Raw genomic sequence first — 24724 nt, forward strand, 5'->3', positions numbered from 1 at the left:
TACCAATATACTTACCAGCATTAGCTTATATACTTAAATACACTAAGAAAATTGCTCAGGTTAAAAATAAAAATAGTCACTTGAACAAAACATTGCGGTAAATGATGACTATACTTACTGAATAAAAGAGTTATCAACGGTGAGACTGAACAGTAATCTCAAAAGTAATGCATATTATTAAATCTTTACACAGGAAAATTGCTATTAGCAATAAAATGTTTAAAAAATACTTTACGGTAGATCAATCTGATTAATATTTTGAATGAATGAATTAAAATGAATGAATACCTGAATGAATGACTACTGCAGTAATAACAATGTTTAACACCTTGACATGTTCATAACAATTTGGAATACTCAGAGAAGATGACTTGAATACAAACAAACTAGTTGAAATTCAATGTGGTTCACGGTAAAGATGCAGAGACTTCCTATTTGTAGAACAAAGAATCTCAACCAAAAACATACATATGACTAAAATATTCTCAAGAGCAATTATACAGGCTTTAAAATATACATACACATTTTACTATGTAATTCTTTCTTGCCCCCCCACCTCCTTGCAATTTTTAATGTTTGCCATAAATGAACAACAAACCAGAATAGAATACACATTTTAAAAAGACTAATTTACTCATATTCTATTTAAGAACAACATACAACCACTTATAAATTTAGCTTTTTAAAAAGCATCCTTATATAAAACAGTGGGGGAAAATTCCTGCTATACATATGAAACACAGCTTAAGCCCAATACAACTGACCAATCAAAATTAGTGAATGCACTGCATCTCTCTGCAGTGGAGAGAAGCGACAAGGTAGGCTGTCATTCTGCAAAAGCTGCCCAGAACAAGCTTTCCTCTGAAAAGCAGTGCCGTTCCTTTTTAGAAAGACTGGATCTAAATGTTGTCTCTGGAGACAAGAAGCCTTCAGTATGTTAAATTACTTTCATTATGTATTTTCAGATGCTTATTGATTCCACAGTAGGAAGAGTGAGAGACTGCAGCAGGCTCTAAGCAGCACTACATGTTCCATACATTAGCAGTACTGCTGAAACAATGGCACAGTACAGACATATATTTTCATTAAGGTCATTTTCGAAGAGATGTTTATGACTCTCTTCCCCTAGTCCTCTATAAACAAGTGAACAAAATGAATCAATCAGAACTGGAAACGCTTCAACTACATCAAGAATTTATCAAATCTTTAGCGGAGGTAAGATGTGTTCCTTATTATAGTATACAGCTGCTTTTGAACTGTCATAGTGGGGTAATTACTTTGAAATTTTTCAGCCTAAATTTTAAGTTTATTTGTTTAATTCTACTTACTATTATGTATTATTTAGATTTATTTCTTTTAAGACACGATATATTTAAATGTAATTTTTAGAATGTAATGCTAAGTAAAAAGAATATTCTTTGTAGATCCACTATGAAGGCATCAGTTTTTAAGTCACTTCAGACATATTAAATATTGTTAATGTCATCAGCAGCTTTTCTCAGGTGTTCAAAAAATGCTTCTATTTCCTGAGAGAACTAGGTTTACTATTTCGCTTTTATTATTATTCGGGTTTAGATTAAATTTATATTGGGGATATTCCCTGAAAATTATTTAATTTACAGTTACAGTTTTTATATCTTTTACATTTCAACTACATGAACAATTCAGCAACAGAAATTTGTAAAATCCTACCATGGATTCTGTTCAAATCAGTTAACATTCGAACCATGTGTTAATAATGAAGTGAAAAATGTATTTTATAGCAGAGTATTGTTAAATTTATTATGAAGACAAGAAGGAATGACAATATGTTTAGTAACAGCTCATAATCTCTGAAAATACAGATTAGCTTCTAAAATGAGAACAGAACTTAGTTTTTAAAATGCAGTTTTTCTTTTATGGTTATAGCTGTAATGTGATGCTCTCTCTATTGTTAAATAACATATGTATGTTTGTTTTGGATATGTTTGTTAGGAAAAGAGAATGTTTCATTTAAAGAAACCCTTAAACTTATGCATAAGTTGTTACTAATAACACAGTGCAATATTGTGTATGGTGTTAAAGTAGATTTCAGTTAATTGAAAATTATTGGAACTCTATTTCTTAACCATTATTTTTCTTCTTCACTAGGGCTCACAACAGCTAATTCAGTATTTACAAATGAAAATATGAAGAATGCAGCTGACCAAGCCTCTCCCTAGCTGTCTGAATCACAAACTGCAGGATATTCTTGTACCAGATGATTTTAAGACATTAAGGAGTTAAAACCAAAGAATATAGATCGACATCACTGCTGGAATATAACAAATCAATGGCAGTTATGCTAAGAAGACGCTACATAAAATAGCCCCAAAAGAAAAATACAACTGTAAAAAAAAGCCTGAAAACAAAATGGTGAGCATTTTAAAAGGGGGAGTTTATAATTTATCATACCAGAATTGTGGAGCTACTAATTCTTGAAGACAGTGAAACATGGATTACCAAAAGCAGAAAAACATACATTACCGGCAAGCTAAATGAAACTTTAGCAAGTATTTTCTGCACTAAATATTCAGATATTCATATCAATTGATATGATTAAAAGATTCTTCCATCTGAGTTTTATGATCAATTATGTATTCTCTTCTAATGGAAACAAACCAAATTAAATAGCAGGTGGTTCTTTATCAAAAGAACATGGACTGGACTTACAAAGCAAGTTATGTGATCAAGAAATCATTTCAAAATAATGAGGACTGCTATAGAAACAGATTTATATTTGTAACAAAAGGATGTATAAATACATTTTAGAAGCTAGAAACTTATGTTTTCTATTTTTTTGTTTTCACATGTTCTGGAAAATAAAGAGACACTCATATATTCCATCAAAGGGAAACATAATTTCTATCATTTGAGGAAGTTTTTCTTGGTCGTGACTTTTTAAGGCAAAACAAACACAAATATTTTGTACTGGTCTTTACAAATCCATCAGCCAACTAAATCTCACAATTCATGCAGTTGAAGTATTGGAGAGAAAATGAACGAATTCCTACAAGACATGAAATAAAACACAGCTACTTCACTGTTGTCAGGTAAAAATTCATGTCAAATCTGTTAATGACATCATGTATCAATTTGTGAAAAACTGCTATAGTGAGCCAAAAGGCCCATAAGGCAACAGCAAACAGGTAGGTCAGAAGATGCATGCACCCCACCACACGGTTTAACATATACAAAAGAAAAGAATCTTGCTCTAAAGATGCATTTTTTGTAATTATCATCTAACTTGACATTTTTGCTTTATTTAATAAGTCTAACTGATGTTACAAAGACCTGATGCATTATCTGTCAGTTCAAAAAATTTGGCACACTTAAAATTTTCCATTTTTACAGAATTTTGATATTAGCTAAGCCTTTAACTTACTCAATTATATGCCTCTAGTAATACCTTTTACCAAGTTCAAGAAAAATTAATAATTATATAATTTGTGTTTATGAAATATTAACCCTAAAACAATATCCATAAATAAAACTGTACTCTAAACTTGTCAAAGATACATCAAATGAAAGGTTAACATGAATTCTGAAAGTCATTAGCTTTTATATTCATGCTTTATTCTGATTTTGCAGTCAAATGCTGTACTTGAAATGTGAAATAGAGTTGGTTGTATGATTTTATATTTTCTGGTTACTAAATATCTGATTACTGACATTTTAGCCCAGAAAATCAGACATTATTTTATAAATTATTTTAAGCCTCAATATATTAAAATTTAGATTTGCATGAATTAGCAAGAGTTTGTTTTTTATTAATTTTCCTCAAAATTATATACACTGAGTGGTTTATACAAAAGGTTTCACAGGGATTGTGTAACTTTAAAAAGATTTCTCAGAAAATGGGTTTCAGATACTCCTTTTCCCTAGAATTTCACTTTTTACTTTAAAAACTATGTTTAAACAAATATAATCAACTGATACACTCTTTCAATACCACTTCATAAATGGCTATTTCTTTTTTTTTTTTTTTTTTAAATATTAAATTTTATTTTTATATTCCCCCATACAATTGCAAACGCCCCATTCTGACCCCAATCCTTCCCCTCCCGCCCCCCACCCCCAAAAAGTGTCTCTGGTTCATAGTTTTTTGTTGATTTTGATTTTCACTTTCTTATATTCATTTTCCTGGTCCCTTATTTAAGTTTTCTAGATTCCTGCTATGAGTGAGACCATCCGGTATTTTTCTTTTTCTTTTTGGCTTATTTCTTAATATAATATTAAATTTCGGTTTTCTCCTTTCACAAGATCCAAAAGGGTGTGGTCACAAAATAAATCTTTAACAGGAGTAATTAGTGCTCTTTTACCAAGCTTTGTGGCTTTTCATGGTAACATAATGTCCTTTTCCTTCCAATATTTAAAACATCAGTTTGTCAATTATAAAATTCAGTGAGCATTTTCATTGTGAAATATAAATCATTTGCCCATTTCTGTAAGAAATAACTCCAAATATCCCCACGTACACTGTTACCTTCTGAATTGAATTTCAATCAAGAACATGAACAAAATGGTCCAAGACAAGCTAGTGCTCTGTACCAGTCATCGTTTTAAATGAACACTTGTCTGTTCATTTGAAATCTCATGGAAATATACCTACACTAATTATGCTAGAACATATTAAAATAACATTTACTTCCACCTACTCACAACATTTTAAAAAGAAATTTTAAAACATTTGGCTAAAATTAGTTTTCATGCTGATTAGTTTTATTATTAAAAAAAAAATACTGCATCTCAATAAGCTTGACAAACCCAAAAGAGGAAAGCCTTTTCAGTGTATTAAATATTTTTGCAGTAATTGCATTCCCAGTAATTTCTGCAAAGAACTCAACTTCCCTTTACATCAAAGCAATGCAACCTTGATTATTCTTAATTCTACATTTTTCATTAATAGTTAACAAACATAATAATTGAACTAAGAACACAATAAAAGATTATTTTTGAAGAACACATGTTTGATACATCATTTAAATTGCCAAATATCAAAGAGTTTATTCTATTTCACTTTCTAGGGGAAAAAACCAACTGCTCCAAAAGAATGTGTTTTTCTCCTATTCTGGAAATCAACATGCAGTCTGAATCTAACATTACAGTGCGAGATGACATTGATGACATCAACACCAACATGCACCAACCACTATCATATCCATTAAGCTTTCAAGTGTCTCTCACTGGATTTCTTATGTTAGAAATTGTGTTGGGACTTGGCAGCAACCTCACCGTATTGGTTCTTTACTGCATGAAATCCAACTTAATCAACTCTGTCAGTAACATTATTACAATGAATCTTCATGTACTAGATGTAATAATTTGTGTGGGATGTATTCCTCTAACTATAGTTATCCTTCTGCTTTCACTGGAGAGTAACACTGCTCTTATCTGCTGTTTCCATGAGGCCTGTGTATCTTTTGCAAGTGTCTCAACAGCAATCAACGTTTTTGCTATCACTTTGGACAGATATGACATTTCTGTAAAACCTGCAAACCGAATTCTGACAATGGGCAGAGCTGTAATGTTAATGATATCCATTTGGATTTTTTCCTTTTTCTCTTTCTTGATTCCCTTTATTGAGGTAAATTTTTTCAGTCATCAAAGTGGAAATACATGGGAAAACAAGACGCTTTTGTGTGTCAGTACAAATGAATACTACACTGAACTGGGAATGTATTATCATCTGCTAGTACAGATCCCAATATTCTTTTTCACTGTTATAGTAATGTTAATCACATACACCAAAATACTTCAGGCTCTAAATATTCGAATAGGCACGAGATTCTCAACAGGGCCGAAGAAGAAAGCAAGAAAGAAAAAGACAATTTCTCTAACCACGCAACATGAGACTACAGACATGTCACAAAGCAGTGGTGGGAGAAATGTAGTCTTTGGTGTAAGAACTTCAGTGTCTGTAATAATTGCTCTCCGGCGAGCTGTGAAACGACACCGTGAACGACGAGAAAGGCAGAAAAGAGTCTTCAGAATGTCTCTATTGATAATTTCTACATTTCTTCTCTGCTGGACACCAATTTCTGTTTTAAATACCACCATTTTATGTTTAGGCCCAAGTGACCTTTTAGTAAAATTGAGGTTGTGTTTTCTAGTCATGGCTTATGGAACAACTATTTTTCATCCTCTACTATATGCATTCACTAGACAGAAATTTCAAAAGGTCTTGAAAAGTAAAATGAAAAAGCGAGTTGTTTCAATAGTGGAAGCTGACCCCATGCCAAATAATGCTGTAATACACAACTCTTGGATAGAACCTAAAAGAAACAAAAAAATTACATTTGAAGATAGTGAAATAAGAGAAAAATGCTTAGTACCTCAGGTTGTCACAGACTAGGGAAGTCTAAGTTTTGCCAAAACCACATCCAGAAGTTCTAAATTTAAATTGTAAAAAAAATGAAATTACTGCCAAATATAAGGGAAAAACAATTTAAGTATTGGTTATGTTGTAAATTTTTAATGTAAATGTCAAAATTAGATTAGGTCATATATATTCAATCTCTTCATTACTTAATGTATTTGTTGCATGGCAGTTTGTTAAAGTAATATCATGTGTATATTTTGTCAATATTATGTCCAGCAGAAGAAATTCATGTAAGTCATATTTTCTAAAGAATAAATACATAGCCTTAAAACAATGTATAACTTCAAAATGTAACTGACACAGATATCCTTGCATTTTTTTATAAAGTGTATTATTTCTAAGCAACAAACTATAGATATATTTATATGATAACAACTGGAATAGCATTTTAACATAAAAACTAAAAGTATGGGCTCCAAACAATCAAAAACAATCCAGGATTTCTTGTACCACTGTTGTTTTCTGGTGTAGTCTATTTGCTATAATGCTGGATATATCAAAAGTAGCTATGTTTGAAACTTCATCCTTTTTTACTTTGAATATAGAAAATTATAGGATTTATCAAGATTTTAAGTCAAGATGCAAAAAAAAAAAAAACCTGTATATGCACACTAAGGGAAACTTTGAAATTCAAGTTTATAATGAAAAAAATGGACTTATTGTCTAAGATCAAGGGCACCATGTCTATAATATGCAAATGAACTGACAATAAAGTGAAGGAAGAAAATTAAATCACCAGTCTTCCTTCCTCACTTTACTTGACTAGAAGCCAAATGCTCTGAGGGAATACAGTATACTGTAAAAACCAATGCAATGAAATAAACTGACTTTCTAGCTTTATTCCAATCAGTTCTTCATGTATAATAGAAATTAACTATTAAAATCTGAATACATGCAAGAAAAATGACTTTATATCATTGTAGGGAAAACCTAACAAAGACAACTGTTTCTAATTTTAGATATTTATAGCAACTTTAGCAGAATACAATTTACACTCTGGTAGCCTGCAAGTGTTTCAAAATACAGTAGTTTTATTTCCTCTCTGAAAATCTTTTTAAAGCAGCAATAAATCTTGCCAACTTTTCTACTCTCTACCACTTAAAAATTTTGTCTCCAGTCCTTCATGTTTGAGAACTATGAGATTAATTCTAATTAGACATCAGGTTTGGGAATATCATATCAAGCAAATATTTTCCCATTGTTATAATGTAGTATACTATGAGTGAGTGCTAATATCCCTGTATCAGAAAAGATGCAGTAAGTTACTTAAAGTAGGCAAATACTTTACTACCTTACAAATAGTTAACTAGACAAATTTGTATCGTGTTTTTTAAGTGCTATAATGCCTAAATCAAGCAGCCACTCATTTCGAAATTAAAAATGTATGTGAAACAACTAAATAATAGATCACTTTAAAATAAACAGATGCGATTCAGTCAATCCAGTTTACTGAATACCCTAATCCTTGGGGGAAATGAGTATTGTGCAACAGCTTGAATTCCCTGAGGTACATGGTAAGTTAAACAGTGATTTATTTCTGATAATGTCAAATCTTGGTAAAGGCAGTTTCCTTCTGCCTTATTTATTTTCTTATTTATTTTCTACTCTTTCATAGAGTGAAAGAGATGCTTCAACTTGACAAAATGTAGTACAAGTAAAACTTTTTGAAATCCAAAGTGAAATTAAAACATAATAAATATATTAAGAAATTTTTCATTTAATAAATATATTCGACACAGAATATCTCCTAATATATTCATTTCAGATTTTTAACAAGTAACTTTATATTTGGACTCCTGAGCATGAATTAAAATTTTAACATTGAGTTTTGTAACCTTAATAAAAATTAGACCATTTTTACAATTTTCATATTAAGAGAAAACCCTTATTAATTTTTAAACTTCATCTATAAGCATGCCAAAGGATTTAGTTTAAAAAGCATGTTTTCACTAAATAAGATGAGAAATTTTTTGAAAGTAAAGGAAACTTTTGCAGACTATTTTCTTTACCTATCAAAGGCAGATATTAGTACATACTCCTAACAGCAAGCCCCTATGAGACTGCGGTGAACGCAAAGTTAAACATAAATTGACTAATAAATGTTAGGGGGCAAAGGAGCTCAGATCATATTATAAAAGAGAAAAATATAGTGATAATAAAACCTAGGTAAAGCAAGAAAAAGATCTGTGTTCCCCAATTAGGGAGCTACAAAGAGAAGAGAACTGTCAGCTAGCATTTACAGAATAAAACTAGTTTGAAGATGTACTTTCTCTAAAAAACATTCAAAACAAAGGCTTTTTTTTTTAAAGCCAGCTGATCAGACTAGACAGATAGTAATATCAGAGCACATAGTACATCTTAAGAAGTAAAATATTAGACCACCACAAAAATTCACAGGCCAGTACTAGAAGAGTGTTAAGTTGCAGAAACAATTGAAAAATGAAAGATATGACCTTTTAAAATAATACCTATTTTACAAGGGAAAAAGAGTTGATCAAACTTAAACACATTCACATTTCTCCTTTTGTTCATAAGTGAAAATAATCCTAACTATCTCCAGGCCTCTAGTCACACATTTTTTTTTTAACAAACTTCTAAAAGCATGACAGTGATGTACTTACTAGCAAGTGGTAAAAAGTGCTGTCATTCCTGTTACTGCCACCAGTATAAGCTCTCTACCATTACCAAACCCTGAAGCACCAAGTAAGATAAAGGAAGACAGCTGAGACTGTCTATGACTGAGTTTATTTTCCTCACCCTGCTTCTGTGAAAGTAGTATGTCATATATTTCTGAGAGATATTAAGCACACTACCAAAGTATACTAACGAATTTTTCAAGATGAAAAGGATATATAGTTAAGTGATTGATAAATCAATAAAATTTGAGGGAAAAAATGAACAAATCCACTTTAACATTAATAAATTTGTGCGAGAAAAAAAGGAAAAGGTACAAGAAAAGATAATAAAGTTATGGGGAACTGCATTCCACTCAGACAGTTATGCATAAACAATACTGATAATAGATGCAAAATGCACAAATTTTAATTTAATAAAAATGTTTTAAAAATGTTTATGTTCAAATGAGTGTTTGGCTATATTAGACATAGATTGTAGTACTAAGAAACATATAGGATATATATGTATCAACCATCAATAATAAACATAACCTTACGTAATATACTGTATACTGAATATATTGTATGTTGATTGGCTAGAAAGGAATCAAAGATATATATTTTATCCTAATATTGTTAATATCTCATGACAGGTGCAAGTGAAATTTATATAATCTACACTTTAATAGTTTCCAGTTCCTAAAAACCTGTAGTCTTTCCTTAGCTACTGACTTTTTTCCAACTATCATTTTTTATGAGGAACAAAATGCTAGCTAACTGTAGCTACCTTACTTTATAATAAACTATCCTTAATTCACATAGTACTGGTCTATAATAATAAAACCTTTGATAATGTTTCCCAAAAAAAGTGACTGATACATAATAACTGATCAGTAAATATTACTAAAACTGAAAAAGAACTTATGAAAACTGCTTACCTTACTGTATCCTGTTTGGGAGAGTGTTTCTCAAAATGTAAACTACTTATATATCAGACTCCTCTAGGATGCTTGTTTAAAATTTCAATTTCTAGGCCCCACCTGAAACTTACACTATCAGAATCTCTGTGGTTGCATTCTCTCTGCTAATACTCTCTGCTAATTTGTGAGCTAAAGTTGAAAAACTACTACTTTATATACTAACAATAACAATATGTATCCAAGCAATAGATATCCAGATAACTAATAAATGAAAAGGTATAGAAATAGTTCTGAACTCTATTCAGGCTATAGTGCCTTCTTGAAGTTATTATTCTTAAATAAAATTTCACCTGCGTGTGTGTGTGGGTAATGTATGTGTGCGTGCACAGTTGTGACTTCAAAAGGACAAAATTTTGTTCTTTTAAAGGACATTATCTGAGCAAAAAGTTTCCTTTAAAAATCATACACACACAGAAAATAAAATGGTACCAAATGTGAAATATGACACAATAAAGTGTTATTTATTTTTACTTCACTCAAGTAAAATATTCAGTTAATTATAAAATTACAAAGCTATTTGTCATAACATTATTTTATTCTGACCAGAAAGTACTATATTGCACATTTGTTCATTTTAATATAAAACTTCTATTAAAACATAATAATGTACACAGAGAATAAGAATTACTTCTAAAATAAATTTTCAGTGAAAATACTGAAACTATACTTGTGTATCTTCTGAACAGATGGCACTTAACTAAATGGTTTGAGTCAAACATTTTTCCTTTGTTATAATTACCATTGTGCCATCAATACAGTTTAAGGAATATTTAGTTACTCTGGTAATTTATGACAACTTTTATTAAATTTCCTATTCTGTTTTATAACAGTTTAAGTAATACTGACACTCAACAAATATTTCAAATGACATTGTGGAAACACTACTCTGGGGTCATTACTTTATAAAACATTTTTTATTCTTTTCAACAACATTGATATCTTCTGCTATAATTGTAATCCTCTTGATTTTTATTATTTGTACTTAACAAACCATAAGACCTAGACATAGCAAGCTAGTATTATTAAAAACAGGCTGCTAGTGGACATAACTAAGTATACAAAGAATAGTTCAAGTGATTAGATATTGCCATCTTATAGAAAAAAACCTGCCAAGAAATAAAAAATAACAACTTTGGTAGAGGATTTCCTGGAGTCCTATATATAAGTTCACTAAATTTGTCTACAAAATGCCATGGGTATATATCTGTGTTTTTCTTTTCTCTAGATCAAATATCTACAAATTCAGTAAGATCCCCTAAGAACGTGTAATCAAAACTCCAGCAAAAAACTATTCTTGATGTTAGGAAGAAAGTAGGGAACCAAAATCAGTAAATGCTATAGATAATATAATTTATTTATATCCTGCCTTATTCTAAGGGGAATAAACGACAACTTTTGAAAGCACACAATTATAGATACAATTAAATTGAAAGAATATGTAATAACATCATAGTAAGAAGGATGAAAAATAAAAAAATTAAGTTTCAATTAGGCTTTGTATGAAAAATGCAGAATGCTAATCATTAAATCCTGCCTTCTTGCAAGACTGTTTTCTATTAAGTCTTAGAGAGAGAAAAGAGATTGATTACATGAGTCTTAGTATCAATAAAATAAAAATTGTCCAGCTGTTCAGTGTAAGTATAAACTATTCTTGATACTTAGACCAGGAAGCATTCCCTTTCACGGATCTTCTGAGAAACTATGTAACATGTAAAATGATGTTTTCTGCAACAGCTTTAAAGATACCCAAAGTCTCATACAGTTGAATCTTAAGTTCCTCAATATACAAAAATGGCCACAACAATCTTACAGAAAAGGAAGTCTCATAAGGCTGATAGATTTTCAAATGTATAATAATGGCATCAATTAAAGGAAAATTCAGTAAAAAGCATTTATGGAAATGAGTATAACACTTATCTATTTATAAAACCCATTATAATTCTGGTTTAATCTAAAACTGAATTTTAGAATAATAAAGCAGTGGATTCCAACCATTTCACGAATGCCTAAGGGGTCCATCAGGTTGGTGGAAGAGAGATGGTGGCACTTTCCAACTGGAAAGATGGCATTATTAAAACTAAAACAAACAGGGCCTCCTCCCCAGTGGCGCAGCGGTTGAGCGCTGGGTTGCGAAGCTGTCTGCAGCCTCTGCAGCCCCAGCTCGATCCCTGGCCACCGGTGAGGGTCCCACATGGCACGCAGACCTCTCCTGCCACCCACTGCTCCCCTCAACAGGGTATTTCATCACTCTGCCTGCTCTGCTCTCCCCTCTGGCTCTGGTGAATTCTCTCACCCTCCCGCACTTCTGACTGTACCCGGTGCTTGTATAAATAAATAAATAAATCTTTAAAAAAAAATAAAATAAAACAAACAGATCCCCAGGTAATTCAAGTCATTACTTCTCTCCTCCTCCAACCTACAATCTTTAGTGACTCACTAATCAAGAGAAATGGATGGATTTACCAATCTTCAGAAAAAGCTTCCATAAATATCTTCTCCCCAAATTCTAGAAATAAAAATTGGCAGAGGAATGGTTAAGTACAAAACCATAAACTTGAATAGTCATTGAACTGAGGTTACGACTAACATCTGGATACTGACATTCTGCCCTTGCATAGAGGTAGTTAGTAGCGAATTCTGAAATGAGAAGCTAAAGAATCAAATTTTCACCAATGAATTTTAAGAAAAATGTCCATTGAAATTTCTAATCCTCATTAACACATACTCTACCTACTGATGATTCAAAGCTACAGTTAGGATAGCTATAATAAGAGCCAAAGAAAAAGAACTGTACTTTCAATTAGATGATAAAAGATAATCATATAAATATTTTATATGTTAAAATATAAAATATTTTATAAAATATAAAATTCTCCTTTTGTTAAATAGGAGAAATCAGGTATCAGATGGCTTTACTTTTAAAATATATTCTTTTTCTATCAGTACCATTTACATTAACAAATGTTTTTACTGGTTCTACAACACAACTAACTTCTCAAAATACATATTTTTTTCTAAAAACTTAATAAATAACATGTCACAATATCTACTATATAAATTTTTCTAAAAACGTAATGAATAACATGTCACAGGATCTACTAGATAAAACTGTCAAGGAGCAATATCCATAAAATCCTAGTTACCATCAAATACAAGTCTGTTATCTTATAAGAATTAAGAAAAACAAAACAAAACCGCCACCCAAAAGCACTTTCAAATGGCCCATTATTATAGTTCTTACTCCTCACTGGCTCAAATTTGAACATTTCATAAAAGGTTTGGGTTGTATGCACTTACAAAAGCAGAGAAGATAATATCAGTATCATAAAGCAAAATATAGCTTCAATAAGTCTACAAAAGAACAGCAATGGGGCTTGAAGAAAAGGAACACAGGTACCTGGAAAGGCTGCAGAAAGGAAACAGCATTTGAAATGAACTTTGAGGGGTGAGACTGGCTGATGGCATCTGGGCAAGAACAGCATTATCAGGCAGAGACACAAGCATGAGCAATTACATAGAAAAAAGAAAATGAAGTCTCCAGACCAGGGGACAATTCAATTTGGCTGCTGCACAGACTATGACTATGGAACAGGGAGCAAGAAAGCTGGAAATATAATATTGTTTTGCCAGGCAAAAGTTTTTTTTTTAATTTAAACCCAAAGTCCAGTGAAAGTCTTCCTAGATTTGAAAGTGAGTGAGAGCATCCAAAAATAGATATATTTTCACTCTCCACTTCTGTCATAATTTAGGTTCTGAATATCTGAAACTATTAGCTTCTGATATGGTCTTTCCACATCAATTTCTGACTATTTCTATTTTCTACTTCCTAAAGTACAATTCCACTTATTTTCACTCCTGATTACAGAACTTCAATCAGATAGTCTTCACTGAGACTTAAAATACAACATGATAGTTAACTGAAAATAATTCAAACCCAAATATTATATTAACAGCTCGGTATTTTTCAAATGTAAAATTAGAAAATTCCTACAAGTTACACAAAGACAATCTTGAAAAAAATATAAGTAGAAAATGCATATGTCCAATTCTATTTCCTTTTAAAAACTACTTTAAAAAGGAAACACTGAGGGGGCCTCTCTGGTGGCATATGGTTTAAGTCTCAGTGCTATCGCCACTATGGCCTGAGTTCGATCCCTGGTCAGTGAGCTAACCCACATATGGCACAGCAAATCTCTCCTGTCTCACCCACTGCTCCCCTCAGCAGTGTATTTCAGTAGATTCACCTGTTCTGCTCCCCACCCTATCTCTGGTGAATCCTCTCACCAGCCCCAGCACCTCTGGCTTACACCCTAGTTTTATGCAAAAAATAAAGTTTTTTTTAAAGAAAATAATGAAAAAATCAGGGCATAAATATTAATAAATAAAAATGTAACTAATAAACTTAACTCCAATATTATAAAATAGAAAATAAGAATAGGCAGACAACTGAAATATGACTCAAGCAAATAATATAAAGAGATATTTCAAGTGGGAGGTGGCATGATATAGTATTAATTAAATGATACTAGGGAAATAAACAAACATTGAAAAAATAAAGTTAAATGCTTAGGTATTCCCAAGGTCAGGGAGTTTCGCAATTTCAGGAAGCACAATTCACATTATATTTCAAGAAACAGTTAATGTACTACCTGGAGTTATGAGATGTAGTGGTTATATGTGCAAGTTATACCAAAATAAATTGCAGATATATAAAATCAGAAACAAACATTTAACAAGTATGGACGTAATTTTTTGTTAATTGAGGTAACATTGGTTTACAACACTGTATATGATTTAGAGGTAATGGACCATACCCTTCAGATGTATGTACTCATACCACAACTATGCAGGTGAATATTTCTGTAATATAATGAACAACCTTAAGAGAAAGGTTGAGAAATATAACTACCTTTTTCAAAGAATGGGATAAACTGAGAAACATACATAGAGCCAACAGTAAAGCAAATGTACCTCTATTATGTAAATACTTAAATGATTCATCACAGCAATAGGAAAATGAGCCAAGAAAACAAACAGGTAAATCACCAACAGAAAACAAAACCATTCAACCACAGTTACCAAAAAACAAATGCAAATTAGAATATGTTTAAAAACAAACTAATATACCAACTTTTATATATGTGATTGGAAGAGAACTTTTTTATGATAATGTCTATTAATTGTGACAAAATTATAGATTTGCTCTTTCATATTACTATTGGAAATGAAATTCATCTTGAAGTAGTAAGCAAAACTTAGTCTTTGAGCAAGAAATTCAGCTTCCAAAATTTACCCAAAGGAAACAACTAAGTGTACAAAACTTTATGTTCAAGCATGGTCATCAAAGAATAATTCTATTAATGAAAAAATATATAAATGACCTAAATAGTTAACCATAGACCACTTACATAAATCATTGGAAAAGTTTTCAACTGAGTATTATACAGTCATTAATATGATATGGCTTTGTGTTTATTATTATGGAAGAGGATGCCCCTAATAAGATTAGTCTGAAAATTTAAATATGTTCATTTTAAGTACTCCAAGGAAATAAAAATATATCTTAATCAAGGGAAAGCATAAATGTTGGTTAAAAAGAAAAATTCAGAGAGTATCAGTGAAGATGAAGGACCATTACATTCACATTATTTTTTATGTTGTCATTTAACTCCCACTGTTAAATAATACTGTATAGCCCCTATCACAAATTTACAGAACTCCCAAATTGGCATAAATCTTTTGACTCAGAAAACTTGGTTCTCATAGCAGCTCCACCAGAGTACCAGGAGAGAAAATAATAAGTACAGGGAGTGGTGCTCTGCTTAGTAACTGCATGATCCTGGGAATATTAAACTCATTCAGATTCTTTTTTTTTTCCCTTTAAAAAATGTTTATCAATCAGATTCCCCCCCACTCTGTAAAATGATAACATCTATGTAAGAAAGTTGTTGTGACGCTTCAATGAGAAAATATATACAATATTTAGTACAGTAATTAGCAAATAGCAATCAATGGCAGTCTTTGTACATTTTTCTGAAATTTTATTTTTTAAATTAACAAGTATACTATCAGTTCAACTACATTATCAGTTATTAAAAAAACTACAATAATTATTCTAGTCCCTCAAAAAGGTACAACTCTTTCTTGTCTCAATAGGAATTTGAGATGATTTTTCATTTTCCTTAAATGACTTTTATTCTCCTCTACTGTTTATATTTAATTAAAAGTCATTATAGGGTGTTCCCGGTGGCGCAGAGGTTGAGCGCTGGGTTGCAAAGCTGCCTGCAACTTCTGCAGCCCCGGTTCGATCCCCGGCTGCTCCCAGGCCACCGGAGGAGGGTCCCGCATGGCACGCAGACCTCTCCTGCCACCTGCTGCACCCCTCAGCAGTGTACTTCGGTCCTTCTGCCTGCTCTGCTCCCTGCTCTAGCTCTGGTGAATTCTCTCACCCTCCCGTTTTTGACTGTGCCCAGTGCTTGAATAAATAAATAAATAAATAAATAAATCTTTTAAAAAAATTAAAAAATAAAAATAAAAACAGTCATTATAGTAATATTTCCTATATTTCCCAGAAAAAAAAAAAAAACACATGAGAAATGTACGTCATATGAGATGGAGGGAGATGGGGGAAACATGACATTTTTGCATACAAAGAGTAGAACACACAACCACAGATGATGATATATATTCAATATAACCTTCAAAATATCACATAAATTTGGTTTTTAGTTCTATTTCTAAATTAAAAAAGGGTAAGAGGAAAAGTAAAGTCAAAGGCAACCTACATTCTGACTCATTAAATCTTACCAAAAGTACTTTACAATCCGAAAGAGAAGTTATTCTTGTTAAAATGCACACAATTAGGAAGAGGAATAGAAATGGGATTTAAACCAAGGTCTAAATGGCTTCAAAGCCTATGTCCTCTTGTCTCCTAATTACAAATTGCATAGCAGAAACATTTATGATATTTTATAATATAATCTTAAAATATTTTGAAGTCTTTAAAGTATTAGTAAAGAGTATTACTTTGATGAAAGAAAAGTTCAGAAATACTATGTTGTGTGCCCATTCAAGAAGATTTATTCCTCTTTCAGACTTGGAAAAATTCTCTCCCATTACTCCTTCTCAGTTTTTATTTTTGTTGGTATTCAGTTTTCATTTTTGTTGCTACAGTTTCACTCTAAAACATCAATTTTATTGCTTATGTTTGGATGGCTATTCTTATGTATTCCAAAACCTTATAAAAAACAACAATAAACAAATGACTTCTCTCTGGGCAGCAGCCACCAAAGCTAGCATTTATTGAGAAGACTAAGCAGAGGTTACTTCTCTCCTTTAACTTTCAAAGATATCATTATAATCTTGGGTATCCAGCCACCCCCAAAGAGTAAGTGGACCAAACTGAAGCATCTAGATTATACAGCAAATCCAAAAAAAAAAAAAAAAAACATTTATGTCATTAACACTTAGATTACTGAAGCATATTTTAACAATTCATGCACTCCAATCTGCCCCAAGATGTAATTCTTCCTTAAGCCTTTTCCCAAGTGAAGGTCTGGATCCCGCAGCTGCCTCATTCAATGATCCACTACATCGCCCAAGAACTAGTTTTACTTCCATTTTCACGATTCTTTTTAGCAATAAAGGACTTTTTCAATAAAATTATTTTACATAACCCAAATTTATGAACAAAAGTTAATTTTTTCAATGAAGTGAAATTAGCAGATAAGAGTTAGTAGCTCAACATTCCCTTCATCCAAATAATTAGGATTCCTCCAAACACAGCTGGAAACACATGATTTTGAGCTACTAATCTTGTAGGGAATTCTATGGGAAATTTCCTGCTCTCTGTATAGAGATTCTGACAAATTATTATTATTAAATCTGTTAAAAAGTTACTATGACTCATAACCACATTCAACTACAAATATATTACCAAATCAACATCCTACAAATGTCCTAAAGACCAAGAATAGACCTTATTCATTTGCATAACTGTCAGTATTAGAATCATATACTAGGATTTTAACATATATATCAGTGTAGAACTGAATATGTAAACTGGATTAGGATAAAACAGTTTTCTTTAACTCCCAAATCATTTACCTGTAAGAATCCTTAATGTGACCTGAGGTAATTGTTTCTTATGAGCAATAAGGGAAAAAATATATCATTAGCAGTGATATCAGAAGAGTGTGTAGGTTATTTTATAAGCAGTGTCCCATTACAGCTGTTTTCTTTAAAATCATTAGTTAACATTTTATATCCATGTATGAAAAAAGGTTATCTATCTCTTGCCAATAAAAAGTCATACAACTCTGGCTGGTTGTTCTTCTGTAAGGAGACAGGATACAAAAAACACTGTGGGGGCGTGTGTGTATATGTGTTGTGTTTTGACTCTAATGTCTTCTTAGGGCAGAATTTTGAAGATTACTCATTCTCTTTCTTCCAAAACAAGGAATTCCTTCCCCAGGTAGTTGATATGGCTTAACTGCCATATGTATATAAGGGGGCTTATCGGTAGGATTTAGCAATGACTTCAAAGCATCTAATATTTTATTTTTGAGGTAACTCTGACTTACATTATTGTTATTATTTTAGAAGTAGAGGATCCCCCCTCAGATACTGCCACCATAGGGCACCCACCATCATAGTCCATTGTGTCAAAGCAGCTAATATATCACCCGAAGTAATTCAACAAAAATACAAAGTACACTGTGGTAAATTAAAGATCTATGTTGTTATTCCTAATGGTATGCCTACAAAAAATAATAGAGGCATATAGCTAAAAAGTCCACAGACAAAATAAAACAATGCAGAAATGTATATGACTAATAGTGGAGAAAACAGGAAATTCTAATAAAGAAAAACCCAGGATCAAATGGCTTCACTGGTGAAACCTACCAAATATTTAAAGAATAATTAACAACAAACCTTCTCAAATGCTTCCAAAAAATTGAAGAGGAGGAAACACTTCTTAACACATTCTGTGAGGCCAGAAATACCCTTATACCAAAGCCAGACAGAGATGTTACAAGAAAACTACAAAGCAAAATCCTTCATAAAAATAGAAGCAAAAAATCTTCAACAACGCATTAGTAAATGGAATTCAGCAGCACATTAAAAGGATTATATACCAGGACCAAGAGAGATTTATCCCTGGAAAGCAAGGACAGATCAACATAATGGAGATCAATCCATTTCATAATATCACATTAATATAATGAAGAAGGTGAAAAACACACACGGTCATCTCGATGCAGATAAAGCTTCTGGCAAAATTCAATATTCTCTCATGATTAAAAATAAATCAGAAGAGAACTTCCTCAGCATACTATAGGTCAAATATGAAAAACCTATAGCTAATACCATTCTCAAAGAGAAACAACTAAAAGCTTTTCCCTAAGATCAAAACAAGAAAAGGATGTCTATTATTGATCCTTCTATTGAACATAGCACTGAAAAGTTCTAGCCTGCACAATTAGGCAAGAAAAAGTAATAAAAAGCATTATATTGTAAAGGAAAAAGTAAAATTACTGTTCAGGTATGACAAGACATTATGCATGCAGAAAACCCTAAACACACACACAGAGCTAATAAATGAATTCAGTAAAGGTATATAATATAAAATCAACACAAAAATGATTTCTACATGTATTTCAATATACTAGCATGAACAATTAAAAAAGAAAACAGTTCAGTTTACAATGGCATCAAAAGGAATAAAATAAGTCTGCACTTATGAGGCAGTTTGTATTCATTTAAGATACATTCTAATTTTAATATGTAACATTATTAATGATATTTACTATGGGACAGAAAAGACTTTCAGATATATTATTGGCTTAAGCATCTAAAGAGAAAAGAATATACTTAAAATGAAGAAATGGAAAATTTTGATAGATTAGTAGTTTGAAGATTCTTACACTAAATACATTGCTCTGCAACGCTGACAGACAGAGCTTGCATAAGCACTGACTGAACATATGGAATAAATCTTTGTCTTGAATTGCTATCATAACTTTACAGTGTATGAGAAACAATATGCTAAAGTTACAAGCATAACCTGCTTATTTTCATTTGGATTTTATTCTGGCTTTTTAACTGTGTGATTAAAGACAGAACCAATAAAATAAAATCATAATAAAATCATTTGCTTTGACATTAAAGCAAATTTGCTCTTTTAAAAAGATCTGTGTGTGTGGTTCTAATATGTTTATCTCTAAAACATGTAAACCCATAACTAAGCACAAACCCATTATTCTGAACATTTGGATTTGGGGACATCACTCCAATCTGGTGACCGCTGAATCCATTCAAATAAATAAATAATTTAGAGACCATCTAAATCAAACATACCTACTGAAATTGTTTATCATCACATATGATTACATGTAACTTTAAAAATACCACTGAATTCCCTCTATCAAAGTTGCTACAACGGGCCTCCCTCGTGGCACAAGGGGTTAAGCACAGCACTATGAAGAAATCCGCAGCCTCTGCAGCACAAGTTTGATCCTCGACTGGCCAGGGAGCAACCCACAAGGCGCAGCAGACCTCTCCTGACTCACCCGCTGCTTCCCTCAGCAATGTACCTTGGTCAGTCTGCCTGTTCTGTTCCCCACTCTGTCTCTGGTGAATCCTCTTACGCCCCTGCACCTCTGGCCTGTACCCCCCAGCTCTTGTATGCATAAATAAATAAATCTTTTTTTTTTTTTAAATATTTTATTCTCTTTTTTTTTTTTTTTTTTAAGATTTATTTATTTATACAAGCACTGGGTACAGTCAGAAGCACAGGAGGGTGAGAGAATTCACCAGAGCCAGAGCGGGGAGCAGAGCAGGCAGAAGGACTGAAGTACACTGCTGAGGGGAGCAGCAGGCGGCAGGAGAGGTCTGCGAGGTCTGCGCGCCATGTGGGACCCTCCTCCGGTGGCCGGGGAGCAGCCAGGGATCGAACCGGCGCCACAGAGGCCGCGGTCAGCTTCGCAACCCAGCGCTCAACTGCTGCGCCACCGGGGAGGCCCAATAAATAAATCTTTTAAAAAAAAAAAAAGTTGCCACAAAAAAACTTTTGCTCTTAAAAATCATTTAAGAAATAAGTCACCTCAAGCCTAGCTTAATATTATAGCTACATGGCATATTTGCAAATTTTCCTAGTAATCAATAATTTTAATTAAATTGAAATAAAACTTTCTAAACTTTTTCACTAACTACATCTTCTGGTAGTCATCTCAAAAGACACCCATTAGTTCAGTAATTATCAGTCACATTAATTGTGTTACAAAGCTATAAATCATACTTTCACCTGTGTATCTATCAGAAATGTATGCTTATATTACTTTATCAGATTGAGAAAATATCACTGCTATAATGAAGCTATTTTTCTTATTATAATAAATATTTCATAAAATGCTTTTATGATAAATTTCATTTTAAGGATATTTTCTCATAATAATACATGATACTAACATACCATACTTTAGCAACAAACTTATAAACTTAGAAAACACACCATAAGCAACAAAAATTAATGGATACAATACTTTCTATCATGTCCATTGTTCAATTATAATTTTCTGTCTGGTTATACATTTTAATAAAAAAAGTCTTTAACTCAAAACTTTAATATAGAAGTTAAGTCCCTAACAGTAGTCTATAATCACATAACACAATACATATTCACTCTGTAAACGTGGTATATCTTAAATTTGATTTTTTATCTTTTAAATAGCAATAGCAGCAACTCCTTTTGTGAAGCTAAATGCTGCCACAGAGTTTAAGGTCAGGAGTGATTGGCGATTCAAGCTCTGGAATCAGATTTTTACAGATACATCAGATGTGTGATGTTAGTACCCTGTAGAACATAAACTCTACAAAGGGGTTTTTCTTTTGTTCAGTGATGTATCCTCTACATGTAAAATAGCACATGACACACATAATAAGCATTCAATAAAAATTGGTTGAATGAAGGAATTCATCTAAGTCTTATGATGAAAGAATGGCTAAAGCATTTTTCTTATTACTTCATTGGAAATTCAGATGAGCTAAATGAGAATGCTGGACGAGTCTGGTTTCTCCCATGAATGATAACAGTACTGGTAGTAATAGTAACATCTTTATCCTCATCAGTTTTAAGCTTATTTTGTAGATAAGAACACACCTGCATCTTATTTACCCATTGCATATCAGGTTCCTAACAAGCTACAGGGATTGCAATATTACATATATTGAAATCTAGCTGTTTTATAAATTTATGAATTTTAAATCATAACTTTCATAAACAGGCTAGAGATTATCCATAAAGTATGGGTGGTTATTTTTTAATGAAAAATGGTTGTCCCCTTAATTCCTACTTGTAGGATTTGTCAAAAATAGACAATAATAAAATTTTAAAATTACCTAAAAATAAAGTTTTCATGAGATAAAAATATATGGGATCTACACACCCAGACTTCAAATTATACTACAAAGCCATAGTAATCAAAACAGTATTGTATTAGAACAAGAGCAGACATCTGGAATAGAATTGAGAGTCCAGAAATGAACCCACACATCTATTAACAGTTAATCTATGACAAAGAAGCAAGAGTATACATCTGGAAAGAAGAGTCTCTTCAACAAGTATTGCTAGGAAAACAGGACAATTACATGCAGAAGAACTAGATCACCACCTCACATTTTACACAAAAATTAACAAAATGGATTAAAAACATGGACAAAAGACTCAAAACTATAAAATAAAATTGAAGAAAAATTAGGCAAAACACTGTACAACACTGCCTTCAGAGATGTCTTTGAAGATCCATCTCCAATGGCAAGAGAAGAAGCAAATTTTAAAAAATTGGATTACATTAAACTAAGAAGCCTCTGCACAGCAAAAGAAACTATAAGTAAAACAAAAAGACATCCATCTGAATGGGAGAAAATATTTGCACATAATACAACGGACAAAGAATTGATATCCAAAATATATAAAGAACCCATGCAATTCAAAAAAAGAAAACATTAGTGTAATCAAAATATGGGCAGAAAAGCTAAATAGACACTTCAGAGAAGACAAACAGATGACCAACAAGCATCTGAAAAAGTGCTCATTATCACTTATTATCAGGGAAATGCAAATTAAAACCACAATGAGTTGCCATCTCACACCAGTGAGGATGGCTAATACCAAAAAGAGCAGAAACAACAAGTGTTGGTGCTATGTGGAGAAAAAGGAACCCTCACACACTTTTGATAAGAATGTAGACTGGTCCAGTCCCTGTGGAAAACACTGTGGAGGCTTCTCAAAATATCAAAAGTAGACCTACACTATAAGCCAACAATCCCACTTGTAGGTATCTATCTGAAGAACACAAAACACTAACCTACCAACCCACCCACCCATCCATCCATACATACATACATACACAGACAATGGATTACTACTCAGCTATTAAAGAAAAGATGAATGTTTGCCATTTGCAACAAGATGGATGGAACTGGGAAGGATAATGCTAAGGAAAATAAGGCAGAAGAAAAAAATAAAGACAAAAACCAGATAGTCTCATTTATATATGGAATACAGAAAAACTAAACAAACAGTCTGTATCAAACAAATAATGCAATCCTGCTATCTGACAGCAAAACTGAGACAACTGGAAGGGGAGGATAGCAGGGTACTTAAAAAACACTTTGGCAATTTCTTTCCATAAAGATCTAGTTTTCCAGTGGTAGTTATTTATCCAAAAGAAATGAAAGCATCTGTCCACACAAAGACTTCTACATTAATGTTCACAATAGCTTGACTTACAATAGCTAAAAATTAGGGACAATTTTTGAACTATTTCACCATGAACCTTGCATTTTGCTTATAGTCAAAACCATAATATATCAAAACTATATTGATGGTATCAAGAGTCTGCTTTAAATGTCAGAGAAACAAATGAAATAAATGAAGAAATAAACTCAATAAATCTAGGCATAATGTCAACATGGAACTGGGTACCCATTTCTCCTGGGTATTTGGCATAAAAACTTAGGTCCACATAATAATATATACACAGATGTTTATAACAGCTCTATTCATAATCACCAAAAACTGGAAACAATACAAACTTCTTCAACCAATGAATTAATAAACAAGCTAAGTTAAAGCCAGACTGGTATTCAAACAAGCACAAAGTAACAAACTACTGTATATACAAAACCTTAGGTAAATCTCAAAGCTATTATGCTCAGTATAGGATACCAGCCTCTAAAATATATACTTTGGGGCCTCCCTGGTGACGCAATGGGTTAAGACACAATCTATGAAGCTATCCGTAACCACTGCAGCACAAGTTCAATCCCCGGACGGCCAGGGAGCAACCCACATGGCGCAGCAGACCTCTCCTGACTCGCCCGCTGCTCCCCTCACCAGTGTACTTCGGTCAATCTGCCTTTTTTGTTTCCCACTCTGTCTCTGGTGAATCCTCTCATCCCCCAGATCTCTGGCCTATACCCCAGTTTTTGGATGCATAATAAATCTTTAAAAAATATAAATAAAATATATACTTTATGATTTAATTTATGGGACATTCTACTGTGGTGGAAAATCAGTGGTTGCCAGGGGATTGGAAGGTGGGTATGATTAAAAAGGGGTAGTTTAAGGGGCTTGAGTGGGGGGAGGGGGTGTGTGAGAACTATTCTGCATCATGATTGTGCTGGTAGTAACATAAATCTTCATGTGTTAAAATTCAGAGACCTAT

The 24724-nt window shown here is 32.4% G+C and overlaps 2 protein-coding genes across 3 annotated transcripts in view; one reads left to right on the plus strand and one right to left on the minus strand.

Annotated features, from left to right (window-relative positions):
• COG5 (component of oligomeric golgi complex 5) overlaps positions 1–24724 on the minus strand; it is a 171842-nt gene that overhangs the window by 132513 nt on the left and 14605 nt on the right. The window lies entirely within an intron of this gene.
• GPR22 (G protein-coupled receptor 22) lies at positions 5045–6672 on the plus strand. The gene has a single exon (XM_037511553.2). It carries the CDS (start codon positions 5072–5074, stop codon positions 6371–6373), a length of 1302 nt encoding a protein of 433 aa, XP_037367450.1. The 5' UTR covers positions 5045–5071; the 3' UTR covers positions 6374–6672.

The sequence above is a fragment of the Talpa occidentalis genome, unplaced genomic scaffold (genome assembly GCF_014898055.3).
Source record: "Talpa occidentalis isolate TD23 unplaced genomic scaffold, MPIMG_talOcc4v2.1, whole genome shotgun sequence".
Classification (NCBI taxonomy): Eukaryota; Metazoa; Chordata; class Mammalia; order Eulipotyphla; family Talpidae; genus Talpa; species Talpa occidentalis.

Bases quoted from the DNA above. Each gene is read 5' to 3' on its own strand.
- GPR22 (XM_037511553.2), top strand. From the start codon at position 5,072: ATGTGTTTTTCTCCTATTCTGGAAATCAACATGCAGTCTGAATCTAAC.